The sequence below is a fragment of the Tupaia chinensis genome, unplaced genomic scaffold (assembly GCF_000334495.1).
Source record: "Tupaia chinensis unplaced genomic scaffold, TupChi_1.0 Scaffold000427_1, whole genome shotgun sequence".
Taxonomy (NCBI): domain Eukaryota; kingdom Metazoa; phylum Chordata; class Mammalia; order Scandentia; family Tupaiidae; genus Tupaia; species Tupaia belangeri.
In genome coordinates this window covers 1,351,608-1,371,075 of record NW_006159932.1, presented here as the reverse complement: position 1 = coordinate 1,371,075, position 19,468 = coordinate 1,351,608, and the positions used below count along the sequence as shown (strand labels likewise).

At 33.0% G+C, this 19,468-nt stretch overlaps 1 protein-coding gene across 2 annotated transcripts in view; it reads left to right on the top strand.

Annotated features, from left to right (window-relative positions):
• STXBP5 (syntaxin binding protein 5) overlaps positions 1–19,468 on the top strand; it is a 174,201-nt gene that overhangs the window by 126,289 nt on the left and 28,444 nt on the right. Inside the window, exons 19-22 of one of the 2 annotated variants that reach the window (XM_006154952.3) lie at positions 7–72; positions 5,860–5,919; positions 6,022–6,069; positions 16,444–16,494. In XM_006154952.3, the coding sequence (XP_006155014.1) occupies positions 7–72; positions 5,860–5,919; positions 6,022–6,069; positions 16,444–16,494 (225 nt within the window). The remainder of the gene's footprint in view (positions 1–6; positions 73–5,859; positions 5,920–6,021; positions 6,070–16,443; positions 16,495–19,468) is intronic. The other variant, XM_006154953.3, reaches the window with a different exon arrangement.

Below are 19,468 nucleotides of genomic sequence, written 5' to 3'. Positions count from 1 at the left end.
TTTTAGCCGGTCTGTGCGATATCAGTGAAGGGACTGTGGTCCCTGAGGATCGCTGCAAATCTCCGACTTCTGGTAATTAGTTTTTTTATCACATTAATAATTATGATTCTACAGAAAATAAGAGAGTATATTAATCATATCTTTTGAGAGATAAACGCCTAAATTACACCTAAAAGAAACTTTGTGTCTTGTTTATTTTTTAAGTTGTAAGTGTATTCTTTCCATTCTGACTATGTGAAAGCAACTACAGTTTGGACTGGATAAAACTTCAAAGCTTTTGTGATTAAAAGTCATATAATTGTTTATTTAACTTTCTAATATTTATAGTTCTTTAGAAAAAATATATTTTACTCATTACTATTAGATTAGATGTTTTAATTAACTATCAGACTTTTTTTTCCTCTGGTTTTTATTTTGCTCTAGGTATTTTCTAACATTTTTAGTAGAATAATTGAGTCAAAGAAAAGATGATATAATCTCCTTTTCTTTAGTGTTTGAGTAATTTCCATTTAAATGCTATGAGAGAATTTTAATACTTAAAATCTGTGACTGTAGATAATTAGGATAATTATACAATAGTTAGATTTGGTTTATTTAATTGGAGTAATTTTTACATATCTCCATATATATGTATGTAGAGAGCTATATTTTAAAAAAAGCAGTTCTTTCTTAACGAAGGCTGGGTCTTGGGCTAGCTCAGCGGCACAGCAGTGTATTCTGCTCAAGTCACACAGGATCATAAAGAAGATTGAAGGTCCGGTCATGTTATTGAACCTCACATGCCGAGGAAGTGTGCTGTAGTCCTAGCTGGCTGGAAAGACCAAGAGTAGATCACAGAATGGGCCCATGTTGAGGGTGTTTGTCTTTCTTGCTTTTGCTTTCTTTTGCTCTTGTTTCTCAAAAACAATAATAATGATGATGAGCTTTAAAAATAGGTCTTTATGTGACCTCTCTGTATATTCTATTACAGAGTAACATTTTTTTAAAAGAATTATTTATTGGGGACCAGCAGATGGTGTAATGGTTATATCAGTGGACTCTCAAGTGGTTGACCGCAGTTCAAATCCTAGACCTGATGGCTTCAAAGTTACGCTGGGCATGTGTGTGCGTGCACCCAAAATCCCAAGAGGTGAATGGATGAGAAGGGGTTGCAGCGTGACCATTGCCCCCTGGGGGGTGATTTCTTGCTTTCTGTTTCTCTGTCTCTCTGGCAGGTGCATATGCCCTGTTGCAAAAAATCTCTCTCTCTCAAAAAAGAATAATTTATTTATCGTTGTCGTTATTTTTTAATTTGCTACAAGACACATGCACTCAACAGAGAGGGACAGAGAGAGAAAGAGAGAAGGTTGAGAAAGCAAGCCGCCAAGGTCCATGATTCAAACTGTGGTTGACCCTGTTGGGAGTCCAGTGCCTTAACCACCACGCCACCTGCAGGCCCCCAAAGGAACATATTTTTACTTTGTCTTAAAGTCTCTTGAAATGAAGAAAATCCTGAATTTATTATTTTATTAGATTGAAACTTTGCTGATCTTTAATAAATTTTATTTCATAATTTTAAAAATTATATTTATTAAATCATTCTGGTTAGGAATTTTATAGCTTATTCATGGCATAAATAATACTGTTCTTAGGCAGATTTTGGTCCTTCCATAACTGGGTCTGTCACTGGAAGCAATTGTAAGAAAGGAAAGCTTTGAGAACAGATATTTAACTTTATTCCCTCACCTTTTACCTTACATTTTACTAAATTTAAGACTGTAAACACTACTGTGATTTTTGTTTTCTTTTTTTAAAAAAGGTATTTATTATTATTTTTTTTCTGTGAGAGAGAAAGAGACAGGCACCCGCAACAGGATCTTCTTGCTGTACTCTACGACCAGCCTCAGCATGACCATGGCTTACCTGATTTACTTTCTTAATTGCATTTTTCTGATTATACAAGTGGATCATTTCTTATAGTTAAAAACGTATTCATACTATTTTTATTGTTTAAATTTTTTGTTAAATTTACTCATGAATAACTACTAAAATGGTGGAGCCACGGGAGTCATTCACACAAGTACTACCTGATATTAAGTCTTACCACTGGTGGAATACAGCTTAAAGATAATATGAAGCAAATGACTGTTTTCTGTCTCATAGAACTAGAATGGTTTTCTGAATTTGGCATTTAGAATTATAATATCTTTCATTTTCTACTTTCATTTTCCAACTGCCTTCTTATTGTTTTCTTCTTACCTTCTCCAAAGCCCACATGAATGCAGTTGTCAGTATGTTAAGGATATAAGGCAAGGTGAATAATTTGGGAGTGTAACTTGTAACTATTTCATTTAAATGTATTACATGACCATCCAAAGTGGCTTTAATAATATTCAGCTGAAACAAATTAATACTCCTTTTTACCTTAATCCAAACATTCAAAAGGTGATTCAGACATTCTAGGACTTTGGAATAACTAAGTAAGAAGTACTTATAGATAAGTGTACAAATATATTTAAATATAAGTATATAAATATAAAAAGTGCATAAATGTAAAAGCACTCTGAATTCCCTCTTCTTCAAATGAGAGAAATTCAAATATGTTTCAGTATTTTCAAATTTAATTTGCTTTCTGAGCAATGTGAACAGAGAATAGTTTTAACATGGAGAAAGTCATAAGACACTAGGTATTTTATTGTTTCCATCTCTGAGTTTGAAATGCAAAGTAAAAATTGTGACCTCAAAAATCATTGAAATATCAATTTTTTATTTTTAGATATAAAATTCTTATTTAGCTTACTCTTGGTCATTCTCTGAAAGATATAAAAATTCCTTGAGGACTTGAGTTCACTCCTACTCATCAAGAAAGGTTGTTTTTTGAAAAAAAGATAAATTTTGGTAGGGAACAGTTGTGTCGTAAAAACATGTTTCCGATGGAGAGTCAGACATAAATACCAAGGAGATGACAACAGAAACTTAAAAGAATGAGAATCGGAAAACTGTTGTTTTTTTTTTTAATTCTTACAACTCACATGTCTTTCTCTACCTGTCTACTTTTAAATAGTTAATAGTGATTTTGGCTATCTATCATGGGCTGTCTTACCCTTCACGTATTTGTCAGTTTTTTTGCCTTTGTCCCTGTTAGTATTCTAGCAGGGAGATAAATAATATTTTCTTATTGCTATCAATAATACATGCAAAATCCACTAATTTGGGATGATCAAAAAGGAATAATGAATGGGATGAATTTGAAACAAATCAAAGAGCCTCAAAGGGCTCATGTTGTTAAAACATGAAATGTAGTAATTAAATTACTAGCCTCAAATATTTCTTCACAATGACATATAACAAATAGAATAGTTAAATGATACATTGTAGATTATTAAAGCCAATATAGTTAATATTTTTTAAAGTTAGTATTTTACGTGAAAAGAATTATGTAAAAATGACTTGGGTTAAAATGAGTCCCTAATAAATATTAACAAGAGGATCAGTATAATAGACATGTAAAGTAACTATAACTTTTAACAAAACCAATATATTTACTTAAAATAATTTATATAAATGTAGAGAAACATTTTTGAAAAGCTTTTAAAGCCCACGATTGAGATGTGATTCAGCTATGTAACTAATTAGCATCTAAGCTCTTCAAAAATTATTGTGTGAGAATCAAAGTAATGAGTATAGTTTGCCCTTTCCATTTATTTTTAAATAAGCCAGTGGTCTCTTTGACATGAAAAGTCATTTCTGCCTCCTGAGCTTATGTATCCTGTACAGATGAAGGAGCCAGTCTCCATTAGATCTTCATTTCAGACAACTCAGGTTGCTTCACTGAGCACTTTACTGTAGGAATTCTTTTTAGCATGATATGAAATAGTCAGGTTTAAATGATTAAAAAGTATTTAAATTATTTCAAACTGAAGGAAACTCAAGACCACAATTATGATATAAATGGTGACTTCAGGAAGAAAAAAATAAACTAGATATTCTCTATATTTAACTGCAGTACTTTGGTAAATATATTCAAGTAGGATATGGTAGAAACCATTTGGAACTCTTCACGGGCTTCCATAGAGGTTATGATACCTATGTTGACTACTTTTATTTTTGAAATCAGAAATGTTTATAATTTTATTATGTATGGATATGTTATCCTACTATTGTTCTGATGTGAAATATGTCAAATAAAACTAGTATTAATAATACATTTTTATACATGTTTGTGGCTGCTTAGTATCAGAGATGACCATGATACTTTAACATAACTATGATATTCTTTAAATATGACTTATATTATATGAAAAACAGCTATACCTATTTCTATTCCTAGAAGTGTTTCTGAGCTCAATGTTAACTGTGTGATAATACCTGACATGGGATTTATGAATACGTAAATGCTTACCTAGGAAAAATAATGTGGATTTAAAAAAAGTAATCTTTTAGGACCACTGTAGAAGTAATTGGATCTTGCTACCATTGACAGCTTTTACTTGATCAGAGAGAAGACTTAATGATATTTGCTACCTAGGTAAAGGAAGGAAACTCCTACCAACTTTGTGGGTAGGAGTTTATAGGGTGTTCATTTATGACCTGTAATTCATTAAGATATATTATTTTTACTAGGTTTTCTTGCTTTTGTTTCTGTTTAAAGCACAGAAAGCTTATTTACTTCCAGTGATGTTCTAGGTATTTCCTTCTGACTGGAAAGCTTTCTTCATTCAGCAAATATTTATTTCGAGAGTGCTATAAGTAGAGCACTTACTTCACTGGTCACAGAGAGGATGCAAAAATGAATCAGATGTGGGCCCTTTTTTAAAAGTTCATCCCAGTGAGGAAGGACACATGTGTAAATTTAAAGTAAAAGGTATTAAATGATTCATCGTATTAGAAATAGATAAAGCATTATGGGAATTGAAAGGTAGGGACGTTAGAGAGACTGCAAAATTTAATGGACGAGAGAGCATTGCAGATGTTCCTATGAAGAATAGGTCTCTCGGAGTCATCACCCAGAATACGACTCTGGATTGCATTCAGCATGAAAGACGTATGTTATAAATTAAAGTCTATGAGAAATCAGAAACACTTTTTGAGTGAAAAACACAAATAAAATCTTAATTTTTAAGATGTCAGATAATATATTAACATTGGAAGTCACAGTCAAAGTACAATTAAGTATTTTTACCTCAACAATTTTAAATAAAAATTGAAGCATGTCTAAAAATACGAGTTTCTCTCCATGATTTTAAAGATTCCTACTGTTTGATTTAAAGATCTGTATGGTAATGTTAGTAGAATGGATATGTAGTTTTAAACTGTCAGGCTAACTCCAAATAACAGATTTTCCCAGCATGATACTTATATAGGATCTTGGTTCTGCTATGAAACCATATTCAGTTAGCTAATACCAGGAATTTCTAGATTTTCTTTAAGAAATAGTTAGCTACTACTACCTACTATTTTAAGGAACTATTAGCTACTACTTATATAAGACTCTCACATACATTTTAGTAAACAACTAGAATTAAATTACCTAGGAATTTTACCTTGCATGACAGGGACTTTGTACATAATTAAACTTCTGTGTTTTTTAATATATAATATGTTTCACAATTTTGCCAATTTATCATTACTTAAGGAAAACAATGATTATACAGTTAATATTTGCATATACTTGGGACTACCACGAAAGGTACTGCACTAGTGATTGCTATATCGTGATAGTGTGAGAATGATTGTTAACTGTGTACATGGCCTCTCCAGTGGTCAGTAATGTGAAAACTTAGAAGTTACCAGATTTTTCATTTGTACTTTTTTCATGTGACAGCTCAGTGTTTGTGACTGATTCTCTGCTTGTTCCTTCCATTGTCTTCATTTGTGTAGGTTCTTCATCACCACACAATTCAGATGATGAACAAAAAATGAATAATTTTATAGAAAAGGGTATAGTATCTTTATTTTAAAGTATTTTCTTTTGTTTATGTTTAATTTATTTAGTTTACTTTGAATAGATTTTGACATTTTATATCAAAATATTATTTTCAGTGAAGACCAAAAGCAGAAAGTTTTCCAAGATGGTAGCCAGTGATATAGGTAGGAAATAGAAATTTCTATTTTATTTCTAATCTCTGCTACATGCAATGCTAACCCCAGACCAGAAAATTATCTAGGGCATTGCATTTTGTATATATTAATTTGTTATTCTTATCCTGAACAATAATCTCTTGGGCTGTGTCTCTTCCAAACTCATTGGGGCAATAATTGTTTAAAATTATTAAATTGGGGTTGCAGTTCTATCTCTTACTTACAGTGTGAATTGTTCTGTTAATTTTAAATTTTGCTTTATTTTACAATAAATCAGGGTTCAATTTATGCCATATAGTATATAATTTTATAATCACAAGTTTTGAAGTAATTTTTTTATACTTTTATTTTTTCTACTTTTTACTCCATATCCCTCCTATTTTCAAGACCCTACGTTTCAAGGAAATGTTTCCCTAAAAGATTGACTTTTAGTCTATAGTCTGTACCACCGTGGGTTAAATGGGAATTTTCTAGAATCCATTCCCCTCCCAACTATGAGTTTTTACTCACATTTATATAATTTCTTGTGATTGTTTGTGGGCATATACTTTGAAATTAATTATTAACTCAATGGTCTCAAAGTTTAAAATTTGGGGAAAAAAATAATCAAACTTTGGGGATCTAATCAAATGTGGATTTGGGGTAAAAAATTTTTTTGAATATCCTCCAAGGATTTTAAAAGCTTAAAAAAAATCTTTTAGAAAAAGAGTAAGTTTGGTCTTTGATTTAAATCCAAAAGTTTTATTTTGTGACTTGTCATTTATTTCCCCTCCCAATGCATATTACATATTCCTTGAGTTCAGTTAAATTAGATGAATTTCTAGGCAGCTAGAATAGCTTTATTTTGTCTGATGATGTTATTAATATATGGTTAAATTTTGAAAATTTCACAGAAGTAGCATTCATATTGTCTACATGTTATAAATTGAACCCTGCTTAACCATATTAACTAGCCCCTCTGGTCATTTTTTAAATAAGGTGGTTTATTCTTGGGCAAAGGGCTCTTCATTTATGGAGAATCAATTATTTACCTCTTTGTATTCGTGTTTTTTTAGTGAATCTGTTGGTAATTGTGAAATCACTTTAATTATGTACTAGCACTAAAGCAACCAGTTACCTTGGTGTAGTGTATTCTATCTTAATAGTGCACTAGAGGTTCTTTTACTGCCACATACTGTAAAAAGTTAGAGATGATTTTCTTACCTACATTTTACAAAACTTTTAAAATTATATTACCTAGCAATTTTCCTTGTGTGAGAGGGACTTTGTACATAATTAAATTTTTGAAACTAATTTATCTAATTTTTAGTCCTGGGGTTATATTTGCTTTATTGAATGTATTGACTACCTTCCCTTTATTTCTTTATTTTTTTGCCGTGACATGGAATATTTGAGCTTAAATATTTATAAGACTTCACTAACAAATTTATTAGGGCTGAGAACATTTTTGTGAGGATAGTTCTTTTATAACACTCTTGCTTTTTATGTTATTGGTGAGTTTTTGTTTGGCCAATTTCTGTCATTATATTTTTGGACATGTTAAATTTACTCAACTTTACAAAATTATAGTAGTATTTTAAATACCATGTATAATTTTCTTAGTCTTTAAGAATTATTGTTATGTAATTTTGTTTTCAGCTGGAATCTTTTGTTGTTATTGTTGTTGCCAGAGGGCACATGCACTGTCCAGAGAAAGAGAATGAGAGAGAGAAAGTGCCCTCCAGTGGAGTGTTTTCAAGCTGCACTCTCTTCTCCCTTGATCCATCCGATAGAGACTTTGGGCACATACACACACAGGTGTCTGATGTGTTTGTCAAGTATTTGAACTGTGGTCAACTATGTGAGATTCAGCTCTTTTAACCAGCAGGTCATAAGCTAGTCCCCAAATCCCAAGATTTGGGTTTATAGAAGGAAAACTAACATCTCAAATTTTTTTCTGTCAAAGTACCCCATCTGAGACTGTGATATTTTTAGAGTTTCAGAAATAACCTATCAGTTTATTTTCCAACTTTAGTATCCAGTTTTGTAATAGGAATTACTATAAATTATGCTATTTAAAACCACAGTTAATGAAACATTGGAAGAAAATGCATAGATATCCTGAGGACCTGTCTGTCAAGACTGGTGTGTTTTGTGTGAAGCTATGGTGACAGGAGCACTAGGACTCCAAGAACATGCTGAACTCTCTGTGTTCTCCATTATCCTATCCTCTACTTGCTAAGAAGTATCCTGAACCTCATAAAATGATCCTCTCTCTCTTTCTCAGTCAATAAGCATTAATAGCATCAGCTTTTGGTAGTTAATGCTATGGCACCATAAGGAAAGCATAAGAATTAAGTGTAGAAACTCCAGAACTGTTAGTGGGGAAAGCATTGCCATTGCCTTGTGTGGGAGGCTGACAAAATGACGTGGCTCTGAAACTTGATCCTTAAGTTTCCCCTATTCTTTGGAAGCAATCTCTGCTGGGGTCACTGCCTATAAATGTGTATATGTTGAGGGAGGGAGGGACAGGATGCCATTTACAGTTTAGTAATTTAATCCAAGGTGGAAAATCCTTCTTTTTGTTTCACTGCCCAATAGTACAGCTAAGATGATGAGTCTTTTTTTAAATGAATTTAGCCACTATAATTTTCTAACATTATGCCAGCCCTTTATAAGTAATTTTTCTTATTTAAGTCACTTTGTAATCTCGGTGAGCTAGTTACTGCTGTTTTCATGTTCTGTAGATCAGGAAACTCAGTGTAAGTATATTGGTACATGGCTAGCAAATGAACAGTAGGATTTATACCAGGTAGCCTGACTATACTGTTTGTGTCCTCTTAAATGGTATGCTGTATGACCTCTTAATCAAGTTACCACAAGCTATAAAGATTCAAGACATACCCATTGTGTGATTCATAACTAGATAATATGGTTATGGTCCTGTTCTATCTATGTAGTAGCGTGAAAGAAAATAGTTTATGTTAAATTCTATTCTGGCACCAGATCAGATCATGGATGCCAGGCACCTATTGCCAAGCATAATACACAGTACCTGGAATTCTGCCTTTTTTAAAGACTAGACTGAGGAGAAAGATACACAAGCTGACTGTGGAGTATCCAAGCCCATTTATCCAATGCCTCATGTCATAGTTTGCTTACTGATTGACAGCTAAAATAGATGAATAATCCAGACAGGGACTAATGACTTTTGTTCATGTTTAGGAAGGGCGGCCTTTAAGGAAATAGCTTTGGTCTTGTGAGTTTAACAGCATAAATAGAGCAGAATGTAATATAATCACAGCATCCACAGGAAAGCTACATCCTTATAATTTACACATAAAATAATTTGTTTTGTGAGCTTGTATGTTATACAGTTTTTGTTAGTAAAATCTGGTCAATATTTCGAAAACATTAACTATGAACAGTTTTTATAAATCATTTGGAAAATAAGATTATCAATTTTTATTTTCTTGTGTTTTTGTAGTTTATAAAAATTTTAAAGTGTGAAATTTTGCAAAACTTTTTGTTACTTTGCTTGTATAAAAGTAGTCCTAAAATTTATATCCTTTTAATAAGGTATTAAATGTTTTGTGCTGTTCTTTTTTTTTAAAAGAACTTTAAAAATTTAATTGTATGCATTCATTCATTTATTTTAATTTGACCAGAGAGAGACAGAGAGAGGGAAAGTGAGAAAGCAAACCACCAGGTCCAGGACTTGAACTGTGGTCAGCCATGTGGGAATGTACAGTACCTTAACCACTATGCCACCTATTGGTTCCCCTTTTTATGCTGTTCTTATGAATGCTTTTTGGTAAATTTGAAACTATGCTTAACCTGTTTTAAAGAGTATTCTATTTCATTATGATTATTTTTTCATTCTGAAAGTAGATTTCTTTTTATTTTGTTCTAGGTTTTAGCCGTAGAGTGTGTGTGCTTGCCAGAGAGAGACAGAGAGAGAGAGACAGTAAGAGGAAAAGTGAGAAATCATCCCCCAGTGGGGATGGCTAAACTATAATCCCTTTTCCATTCTCTTACTGGGATTTCAGGAATGTATGCACACATGCCTGACTTGATTTTCAAGTTGCCAGATCCGAGACTTGAACAACAGTTGCCATGTCGGGGTTCAACATTTTAATCATTATGCCACCTGCTGGCCCCTGAAAGTAGATTTTTAACTGAATTCTGTAGTCTGTGATCTGGTTTATCTCCTGTTTTAATTGGATTTTATTTGGGAAGAATGTTTACCAAATTGTCTGACTGATTACATGAAGCTGTGAGAGGGAAATAATAGGCATTAAAGAATGAAGATTCAAAATTATAATGATTTAAATGAGTATACCAAAACATAGAGAAATAATAACTCCATTAAATAGGTACCTCCTAAATTGGAGACACTACTAGATATTCTCCTTGTGGTATTTGTTAATATAGGGAGACTTATATCTTTAAGCCCATTTAGAACCCTTTAAGACACTTTTTATTTTTCAAAATTTGAATTAACATAGTTGTTTTAGTAATGGTTAATTTCTTTTCTTAGCAAAAAACAAATTTTTGAAATAAGTTTAAATGTTAATGTTCATTAGTGTTTTTTTTTTTTAATTCTTTTACACATACGCAACTAAAATCTATTCTTCATTTGATTTTAAATTTTTAAATCAGTAACTCAGTCAGTTTTAAGACAGTTCTAACCATTTATTTTTCAAGACAAGAAATTGAGTCTCAGAGTCTCAGAGAAATTAAGTGGCATATCCAAAATAATATCCGGGGTGATGGCCTACTGAAGACTGGATTCCAAGTGTCTTGACTCTGGTTTTGTCATAGCAAACCACTGCTCTGACGTTTCACACTCGTACTCAAGCTTCCACTCTTTCTACATCTGCTCACTTGTGCTTTCTTTCCAATTCTTCTGTACTTAGAAGTTAAATAAATTTCCTGAAGTACATGTAGAATTTGCTATCACATAAATGAAAAGATATTTATCTAATGAAGTAGTATTTTAAGTTATAAATTACTTAATTTACTATAAAATTCAATATAGTGCTGGTATTTCTATACTTGATATCTCCCAATATTCAGCTCAAAATGTGGCTGTTGAATTTATAGCAGTTCACCTTCATATTCAATCCATAATATGATTATTGAAAGACTAGAAGCTCATCTTGAAAGAGAAGATGAGTAGCATACAGTGCTACCATTTGTAGAGGTAAGTTTAATATTTCCTATTTTGAAAGAAAGTTATTACCCTTAATTGATCAAGACCTATATTTTATAGGCAGATATAATTAAAGTCATTACTAAACCATGAATTCCTCTAATGAATTCTTTTTCTTTTTCAGGATTAAAATATGAAGAGTACTGGCATATTATGTATTCAAATTTTACTCTTGTTTCCACGTGTATTTGTTCTCAATTTTATAATAAAATATGCTTCAATGTTTGTTTTTATTACTCCAATATGATATATATTTACCTTTCTGTAGAACCCTCTTTTTCTTACAGTAGAATGGTGTTCAATGATCTTTCTAGAAATGATTTGCTGTTTGCTTAACATAAGCAAAGTTAGTCAAAATTACTTACTGAAATAATACCTTTGTCAACTATTATTTGATCAGTACTATGATAGGATAGAACTATATTCTTTCATTACATTCTGGTTTTATAAAGTGCTTCCATTAAAAAATACCACAGACTTGGTAGCTTAAACAACAGTTTATTTTCTCACTGTTGTGGAGGCTGGAAGTCCAAGGTTTGAACAGGTTTGGTTTCTTCTGCCGTGCATGCTTGGTGGCAGATAGCTGCTGCTTTAAATGCCATGTCCCTAAATACTAAATATAGTATGACATTATGAAGAACAGAGGTTAAGGTTTCTACACATGTATTTTGTAGGGACACAGAAGTACTGTGCTAGGTTTATGTAATACTTTGGTAGAAAATTTTCTGAAACGTTGCAAACAATTTAATTATGTTAATATTATTAGATATTAAATTTATAAATTTTTGACACAAAAAATTAGGGTAAAACATTTGGAAACAAAATGCCGTAGAAGATATAAGAATGAAAAGAACTTGCTGTAGCCAAATATTTGCTGGACAATACTGATATATTTGTTTCTTATGTTTTATGCATATTTTCAAAAAAATCACCTTTTTGATTACCTATATTTAATTTGCCTTTTTTTCCTTTTTATTTCATTCATGAAGAAATTCAGCTTTTTTTTTTTTTTTTCTTTTAAGAGAGACTTTTCCTATAGAGCACATGCTCTCGCTGGAGAGACAGAGAGAAAGCGAGAAATCACCTTCTGGGAGTGGGAGGGTTGGCTATACAGCAATACCTTCTCCTCTATTCTCCTCTTGGTATTTTGGGTACTCATGCCCATGAGCCCCACATGAGTTTCAAGCTCCTGGGCTGAGAACCCAAACCATAGTCAACTACATAGGAGTCCAGTGAAGAAATCATTAAGCCATGTGCTGGTCCCTTAGCTTTTTATAGAAGTGAATTTCCAGTGATTACTCATTTATCTATTGTGATATTTATTGAGCACATAGTAAATGTAAGATACATACATAGATAAAATACCTTCAATACACTTTTTGTTTCTGAACTCTAGGAATTGATCTCCTCATATGGGAGCCAAACATCGGTATTATTTGTTCTAATGTCTATTAGGTAACATTTGATAGGCCTGGCTTGATATTGCAGTGGTAACACACTGCTCAAGTGATGCTGGATCTATATGAAGGTTCAGTTCCCTGGTTGACCTGTAAATGCCAGGCACGTGCATTCACGATCCTGCCTGTCTAATGGGGGGAGGATTGTGGTGGCATGAGGCACTGTTGAGAATGCTTGACTCTCTCTTTCTCTTATTATTTTCATGAAATAAATCTTAAAAAACTAATGTCCTATAAACGATAAGAGCTTCTACTTCTTAGTCCTACTTTTCTTCTTGGATTGCTTGCCATATTCTATAAGCTGATTTTCAGTCCCTTTACTATTCTTTCGTGTGTAATTTAATACTCATATATTTCAATATCATCCCTTTGAAAAGACTACCATTGATTCTCTGCCTGTGTTGAGAAAAGTGATCATTGTTTTATTCTAACTATTGAACTCAGTGTAAACAAAAACGAATTTGTTCTTTTGGTAACTTCATCATACTGCCATAATAGTAAGTTACTTTACCTTTTACTAGTGCTAACCAATAGTTTTCCTATAAAGGATACATTCTAAAAAGTAAAAGTTATACTTTTTCTTTCTTGTAACATGTCTTTAGAAAAATAAGATGTAGGCAGTGGGTAGAAATGCCAAAGAGAAATTACAAAATAATTGTTTAATTTCAAAGAAACAGTGAGCATCTGCACAGTTGAGAAATCTTAATGAAGATTTTTGCATTTGCAAAGGACTAAAAAGCATCAACCATGATGGAATTCTAATTTATGGTATAATGATCCAAATAGTCCTCTTGTCCAAATAATTACTTTTCCTGGACATGAGACATTTTTATTGATACTGAAACTTGGATTATAGATAAGATTTTTTTGATTAAGTATAATTTCATTATTTCTACCAAAACAAAACAGTTCTCACACTCCTGGTCAGCTTGAGGTCCTCATTCAGATCTGTAAGAACAGAGAGCCAAGATCCAGGTTAACAATCTTAGACATATCTATGACAATAGTTTTTCTCATATTGAAGAAGCGTCTCTGTTGTGATTTGCATTATTTGTACTGTAGACAAAAGCATAGAAAAAGAGCTAGTTTGTACTCTCCCATGACAAAAGATTTCAAAGCAGATACCAAGTGTCAGTGTAAGGGTTGAAGAATAAACATCTGAAGAAAAAAAAAGTGTCTTCCCAGACCTCATTCTATTGTATGCCTTCAGTTTTAGGCCATAATAGAAAATGCATAACTTCAAGGCATGAGTACAAGTTACTTTTTTTTTTTTTTGAGAGGTTTTTGCTATAGGGCGCATGTGCTTGCCAGACAGACATAGAGACAGAAAGCGAGAAATCACCCCCCAGGGGGGATGGCCATGCCACAGTCCCTTCTCCTCCATTCTCCTCCCGGGATCTTGGACATGCACGCACATGTGCCTGGCATGAGTTTTAAGCCACTGGGTCCAGGACGCAAACCGCAGTCGACTACGTGGGAGTCCAGCGACATAGCCATTACACCAACTGCTGGTCCCCAAGGCATGAGTACAAGTTTCTTAGTAAGTGCAGGAAACAGTTGGCAGGGTAACTGGATTGTTAAGCACTTCAAAGAAAAAATATGAGCATCAGATAGTTGCTAAGATAAAAGTCTGCAACCCCTTCATTATAAACATACACCAAGGTACAGGGTATAAGCCAGGAGGGCTGCACAGAACTTGTCCAGAGGTGGTCTGCCTTTTCTGGACTTGCCATCAGGGAGGCCCAGACAGACTTGAAACACTTCTAGAACTTGGAAACGTGAGAAATAATACAGCTAAAAATCAGGAAGAAGGAATATTTGTGTACTGAAGTGAAAGAGCACTACTTTCCTGATCTTCCTATTTTTTACAGTGGACCTCCTGAATAAACACATTCTGGGTTTCACGAGTTTGTCTTGATTTCTACCCTGAAGTTGCTTATAGTCTAGGGATCTTGCTACATCAAAGTGTGCCCCACAGACCATCAGCATCAGTATCTCTTGGGACCTTGCTACAAATGACGCTCAGACTGCGGTACAGAATCAGAATATGCATTTATAGTACTCTCAGGTGATGAGTGTATGCATTCAAGTTCGAGAAGCACAGGTCTCAAAGACCTTGAATAACTTGATCAAATCAGAGTAATGAAGTCTAAAGTAGTGATGTCCATATCTTCTGATTCTAATAGTATCTTTAGAATGTGCGAGGTCGGTTTACTTCTTCAGATACCAGGCACATTATGTATTTGATGTCTTCAAAAAGTTAATGGAAAGTGCACATTACAGAAAAGCTATGCATGGATTTCTAATTTCACTGAACTTGCTTTTCAGTATTTTTTCCCCCACCAACTTTGAAGTCTGCTTACAGATAATACTAGTCTGTGTACACTGTATTCATGATATTCAGTGAAAACCTCTGAATTCTTTCAAAGTGTTTAATACTGCCTTTTAGAAGGCTGGGTGAGGGTGATAATACCTTCTCATTTTTAGTGTATTAGATAGCAAATACAATAGCAACCTTGTATGGGATCAGCTAACCATGAATTTTACTTTGGCTATTTAAGTTTTCTATTAAGTTTTTTTTTTTTTTCTTTTAACTGAAGTTTCTTAAGTCAATGAAAATTGAATGACTAATTTATAAATTAGCCCCATTGTTGTTTGTTAAAGGTGACTAATTAGGATATCAACACTTACAAGTGAAAACTTGATGCACCTCCTCCCCCTGAGTCCCTTCGTAGTCTGCCTAATGCCTTTCTCCTAACACTGGATTTGTCATTTTTTTAGATGGGGAAGTTATGTACTATGACTGGATTTCTCTTTGTTTACATGGCGCCTTTATGGACTAGCAGGGTCTGTGCTTTAAATATCTCCTAACAGTCCAAAGTTTAACCCAATGTACACATTCACATATTAACAAGCAAATGCTTTCTCAAAATTTTGCATAAGAAGCATTGTTCTGTTACGCATGCACTACCACTAACGTAATAGATATAGTTGAACAACCCCCCTAACTTCAGATCACTTCCTAAATTAAGGTAAAAACTGATTTTGAGGATGGAAAGTGAATTCCAGTACGTTTATGCATTAGTCTTTTTAAAAAATATTACATAAAAATACATGTCGTTTACAGTTTATATAAATATTGTAATTTTAGATTCAGCATGACTTTGGTGCTTTTTGTTTTCTTCACTGAAATGAAAAATGGAAGTGTTCATTTATATCAAGTAATGGTTGAGTCAGATATTTTATGATGTAATCAAATGCTCTGATTTGACAAATACGGATTTGTCCTATAACCTAGAAATTAACTTAAAACAATAATGAGCCCAATAACTACAAAGACAATGAGCTGGAAAGATTTTACATCTCTTACTCAAACTTAATCTTATGTCTCTATTGTCCATATCTGCAACACCTTTCTCCTGAGAAATGACTTTTCTCCTCTTAGAAAAGCCAACCCTTTTCTATGAGCCTAAGAAGTAATTAAAAGTTAGAATTTAAAAGACTTCCTTGAAGTAAGAGCTTCAAGTACACAAAGATATTATATCAAGTAAGTACAGACTTAAAAGTTGAAAGTAAGATTTACTTTCCACTCCCAATATCATTAACTGTATTTTAATTCTAGCATCTAGATTAGTAGTAAAAAGTATTTATATCTATCTTGAAAATCAGTTGGTATGAATAAGTATGGATAAAATATTCTTCTGAATTTTAAAAATGCATTTTATTTTTCAGCAAAGATGTCAAGGAAATTAAGCTTGCCTACCGACCTAAAGCCTGATTTAGGTAAGTAAAATAAATATCCAAAGAATTAAACTCCCTATAATGGGATGACAAGGAAGTTAGAATATTTTAAATGACTGTAAGTAGATTTTCATTGAAAAAATCCAGTTTAAAGGGACTTAAGAAGTTCAGCATTAAATATCTTTTAGAGTAACCTTTGGCATGGTATTTAAAGGTTATAAAAAATTATAATACAGATTTAATCAAACCAAAATAATAAATTTCCTCAACCCTCATATTTTATGTCTAAAAAGAATTTATTATAAAGTCTATGCAATTTCAGATTTTAATTCAAAGTGGTTACATCCCATTTTAAAACCATTTGAAAACCTATTTTGAACTCTAAACTTTTTATACCAATTTAATAATTTAAAAATAAATTACTATTTTTTTTGATATTCCAGTGAATCTCTCATTTCAAGAAGCAGCATTACTAACTTTTTGGTGATAATAAGACGTGAAATATTTCTTCCCTCATAGCACTTTCTGTGCAAGTCATCTATTATGAAAATAGGGTGAATATATTCACACATTGATTTTGCTTTATATCTGGCTCAGAACAGCTCCTTGATAACTTGTAGGGGCAAATTACATTTCAATAAAAATAAAATTTTATATATTTCAAATAAAGCAGTGTTTCTTTTTAAACACTTTTTATTTCTTAAACTTCTTTTGTCTTTAATTGAACAAGAAGTGTGATTGCTTAAGAATGATTTTATCTGTCTTAGAGATAACTAGATTTTTTTTTTTGCATTTGTTCACTCACCTCACCTTCCCATTACTTATTCTCCAGATTACTTGACTATCTTTTTTATACATGATATAAACTTAGGTATTGATCTATTTCAGGATGCTCATTTGAGCATTTCCAAATCATAGCGTCACCTCAGTTATGGACAGCATGTGATGATGAGTGAGTAGGCATTTAACAATGCCCTCTTAGGAGTAGAACGTTTCATTCATAGGGAAAAAAATTGAATAGAACTCTTTGGTGTAAAGATGATCAATAGAATATGATACAGCATCTGTTTGAAGGGCATAGTCCACTATAAAATTCAAGACATATTTTGAACCCAAGTATATCTGAGGTTTATGTTGTGCAGTTTTTCCTACAAGAGGACCCAAAGTTTTTATCCAGCTCTCAAAAGGGGCATGATTTCAGTAACTTTACTACTATAAAGTAATTTGTGTCTTTTATTATCTTTAAAATCTGAGAAAGTATATGTAACAGAACTTTTTTTAAAAAATTATTTAAAATATCAATCATTTTTTAAAGAATATTCCTATTTATAAATCATATAAGTAATTTAATCAAAGTCTGTACCCCATCCTTTCACAGGTCATCTTTATTTAGTTTATGGTTTAACTAGCATGCCCATGTATTTTAATGAGCAAGCCAATTGTAGCATTGACTTACATAAATTGAATATCTCCATGTGTGGCCTAAGTAATTTCCCTCAAGTCATCATCATGCTACTGAACTACTTTTTGGTGGAAAATCTTTGCTGATTGTTTTACATTGGTTGGGGAGGTGGTGGGGGAAAACCAGCTATGTTGATGGGTACAAACTGCCAAATGCTCCTAATTTTTGCTTTTTGGGAAACTATAGCTTCACTACCCTGGATTCCAGGACCCAAGTCAAAGGCCATGGGTGATATTGTTACACTTTTGCTATCTCTTTTTAAGTATCAGCCAGAGGAGACAAACATCGAACTGTTGCATACCTTGATGGAGATTTGTTTCTGGTCCTAATTTTTACCCTAGGCAAATTCATCTCTTAACATGATGTGTTGATTTGGGAATATAGAATTTCACTGCATAAGATGATCTATATACAAGGAGGATCTTCTAGGTATCCAGAGAGTAGCATGAAAACTACTTGATTGTAACACGTAGAGCTGGGTTGAGGTATTAAAGACAATTTTTATTTGAGTTTAGATCTGCCAGGAAGACGAGTTATTCATATACTTTTTTGGCATTTAGAGGCTGAGTGCTCAGTGCTTAATGCTCAGTGATAGTCATTATGTCCCAGCTGTGCGATATTGGTGATAAGGCTATTTTGAACTGCCTGACAGAGTTTTAGATTTATATTTGGGTATAGATCCTGACTGCCTTGTAGTAGCTTTGTCATCTTGGGCAAGTCAGTCACCTCTCTCAATTTATATTTAATTATTTTTTTAATTGTAATGATAATACTGTTTAACGTTATGTGGATTCAATAAAGTTATAAAGGTAAAGTATTAAGATAGTGCCTGGCACATGGTAGACTTTACTTAATGGTAGTTATGTTTATCCCTGCTCTTATTACTGGAACTATTTTCTGGTTATCAGTCCCTTAGCTGAGGCATAGTTTACAAAAAATCTTCTCCCATTCTGACGTTTATCTGTTCACACTACTTACTGTATCTTTTGCCATGCAGAAACTTCTTAATGTGATTTAATCCCACTTGTCAATTTCTAGGATTATTGCCTGTGCTTTGGTGGTCTTATTTAAGAAGTCTTTGCCTACCCCAGTATTTCCCATTTTCCCCGGTGTTTTCCACTGGTAGTTTTACAGTTCGAGGTCCTAAGTTTAGATCTTTGATCCACTTTGAGTTGATTTTTGTTAATGGTGAGAGATAGGGGTTCAGATTAATCTTTCTATAGGTGGATACCCAGTTTTTCCAGCACCATTTGCTAAAGAGGTTTTCCTTTTCCTGCTGGATTGTCTGGTACCCTTTGTCAAAAATCAGTTGGCTATATGTGTTGGGATTTGTTTCTGGGGTCTCTATTCTGTTGCATTTGTCCACATTTCTGTTTTTGTACCAATACTAAGCTGTTCTGATTATCATAGCTTTGTAATCAGAGTCAGGGAATCAGATGGGGTCAGGGAGTGAGATGAGGCCTACTCCACTTCTCTTGCACAGAATTGTTTTGGTGGTACAGGAACTTTTTTTTTTTTTTGGAGAGGTTTTTGCTATAGGGCGTGTGCAGAAGA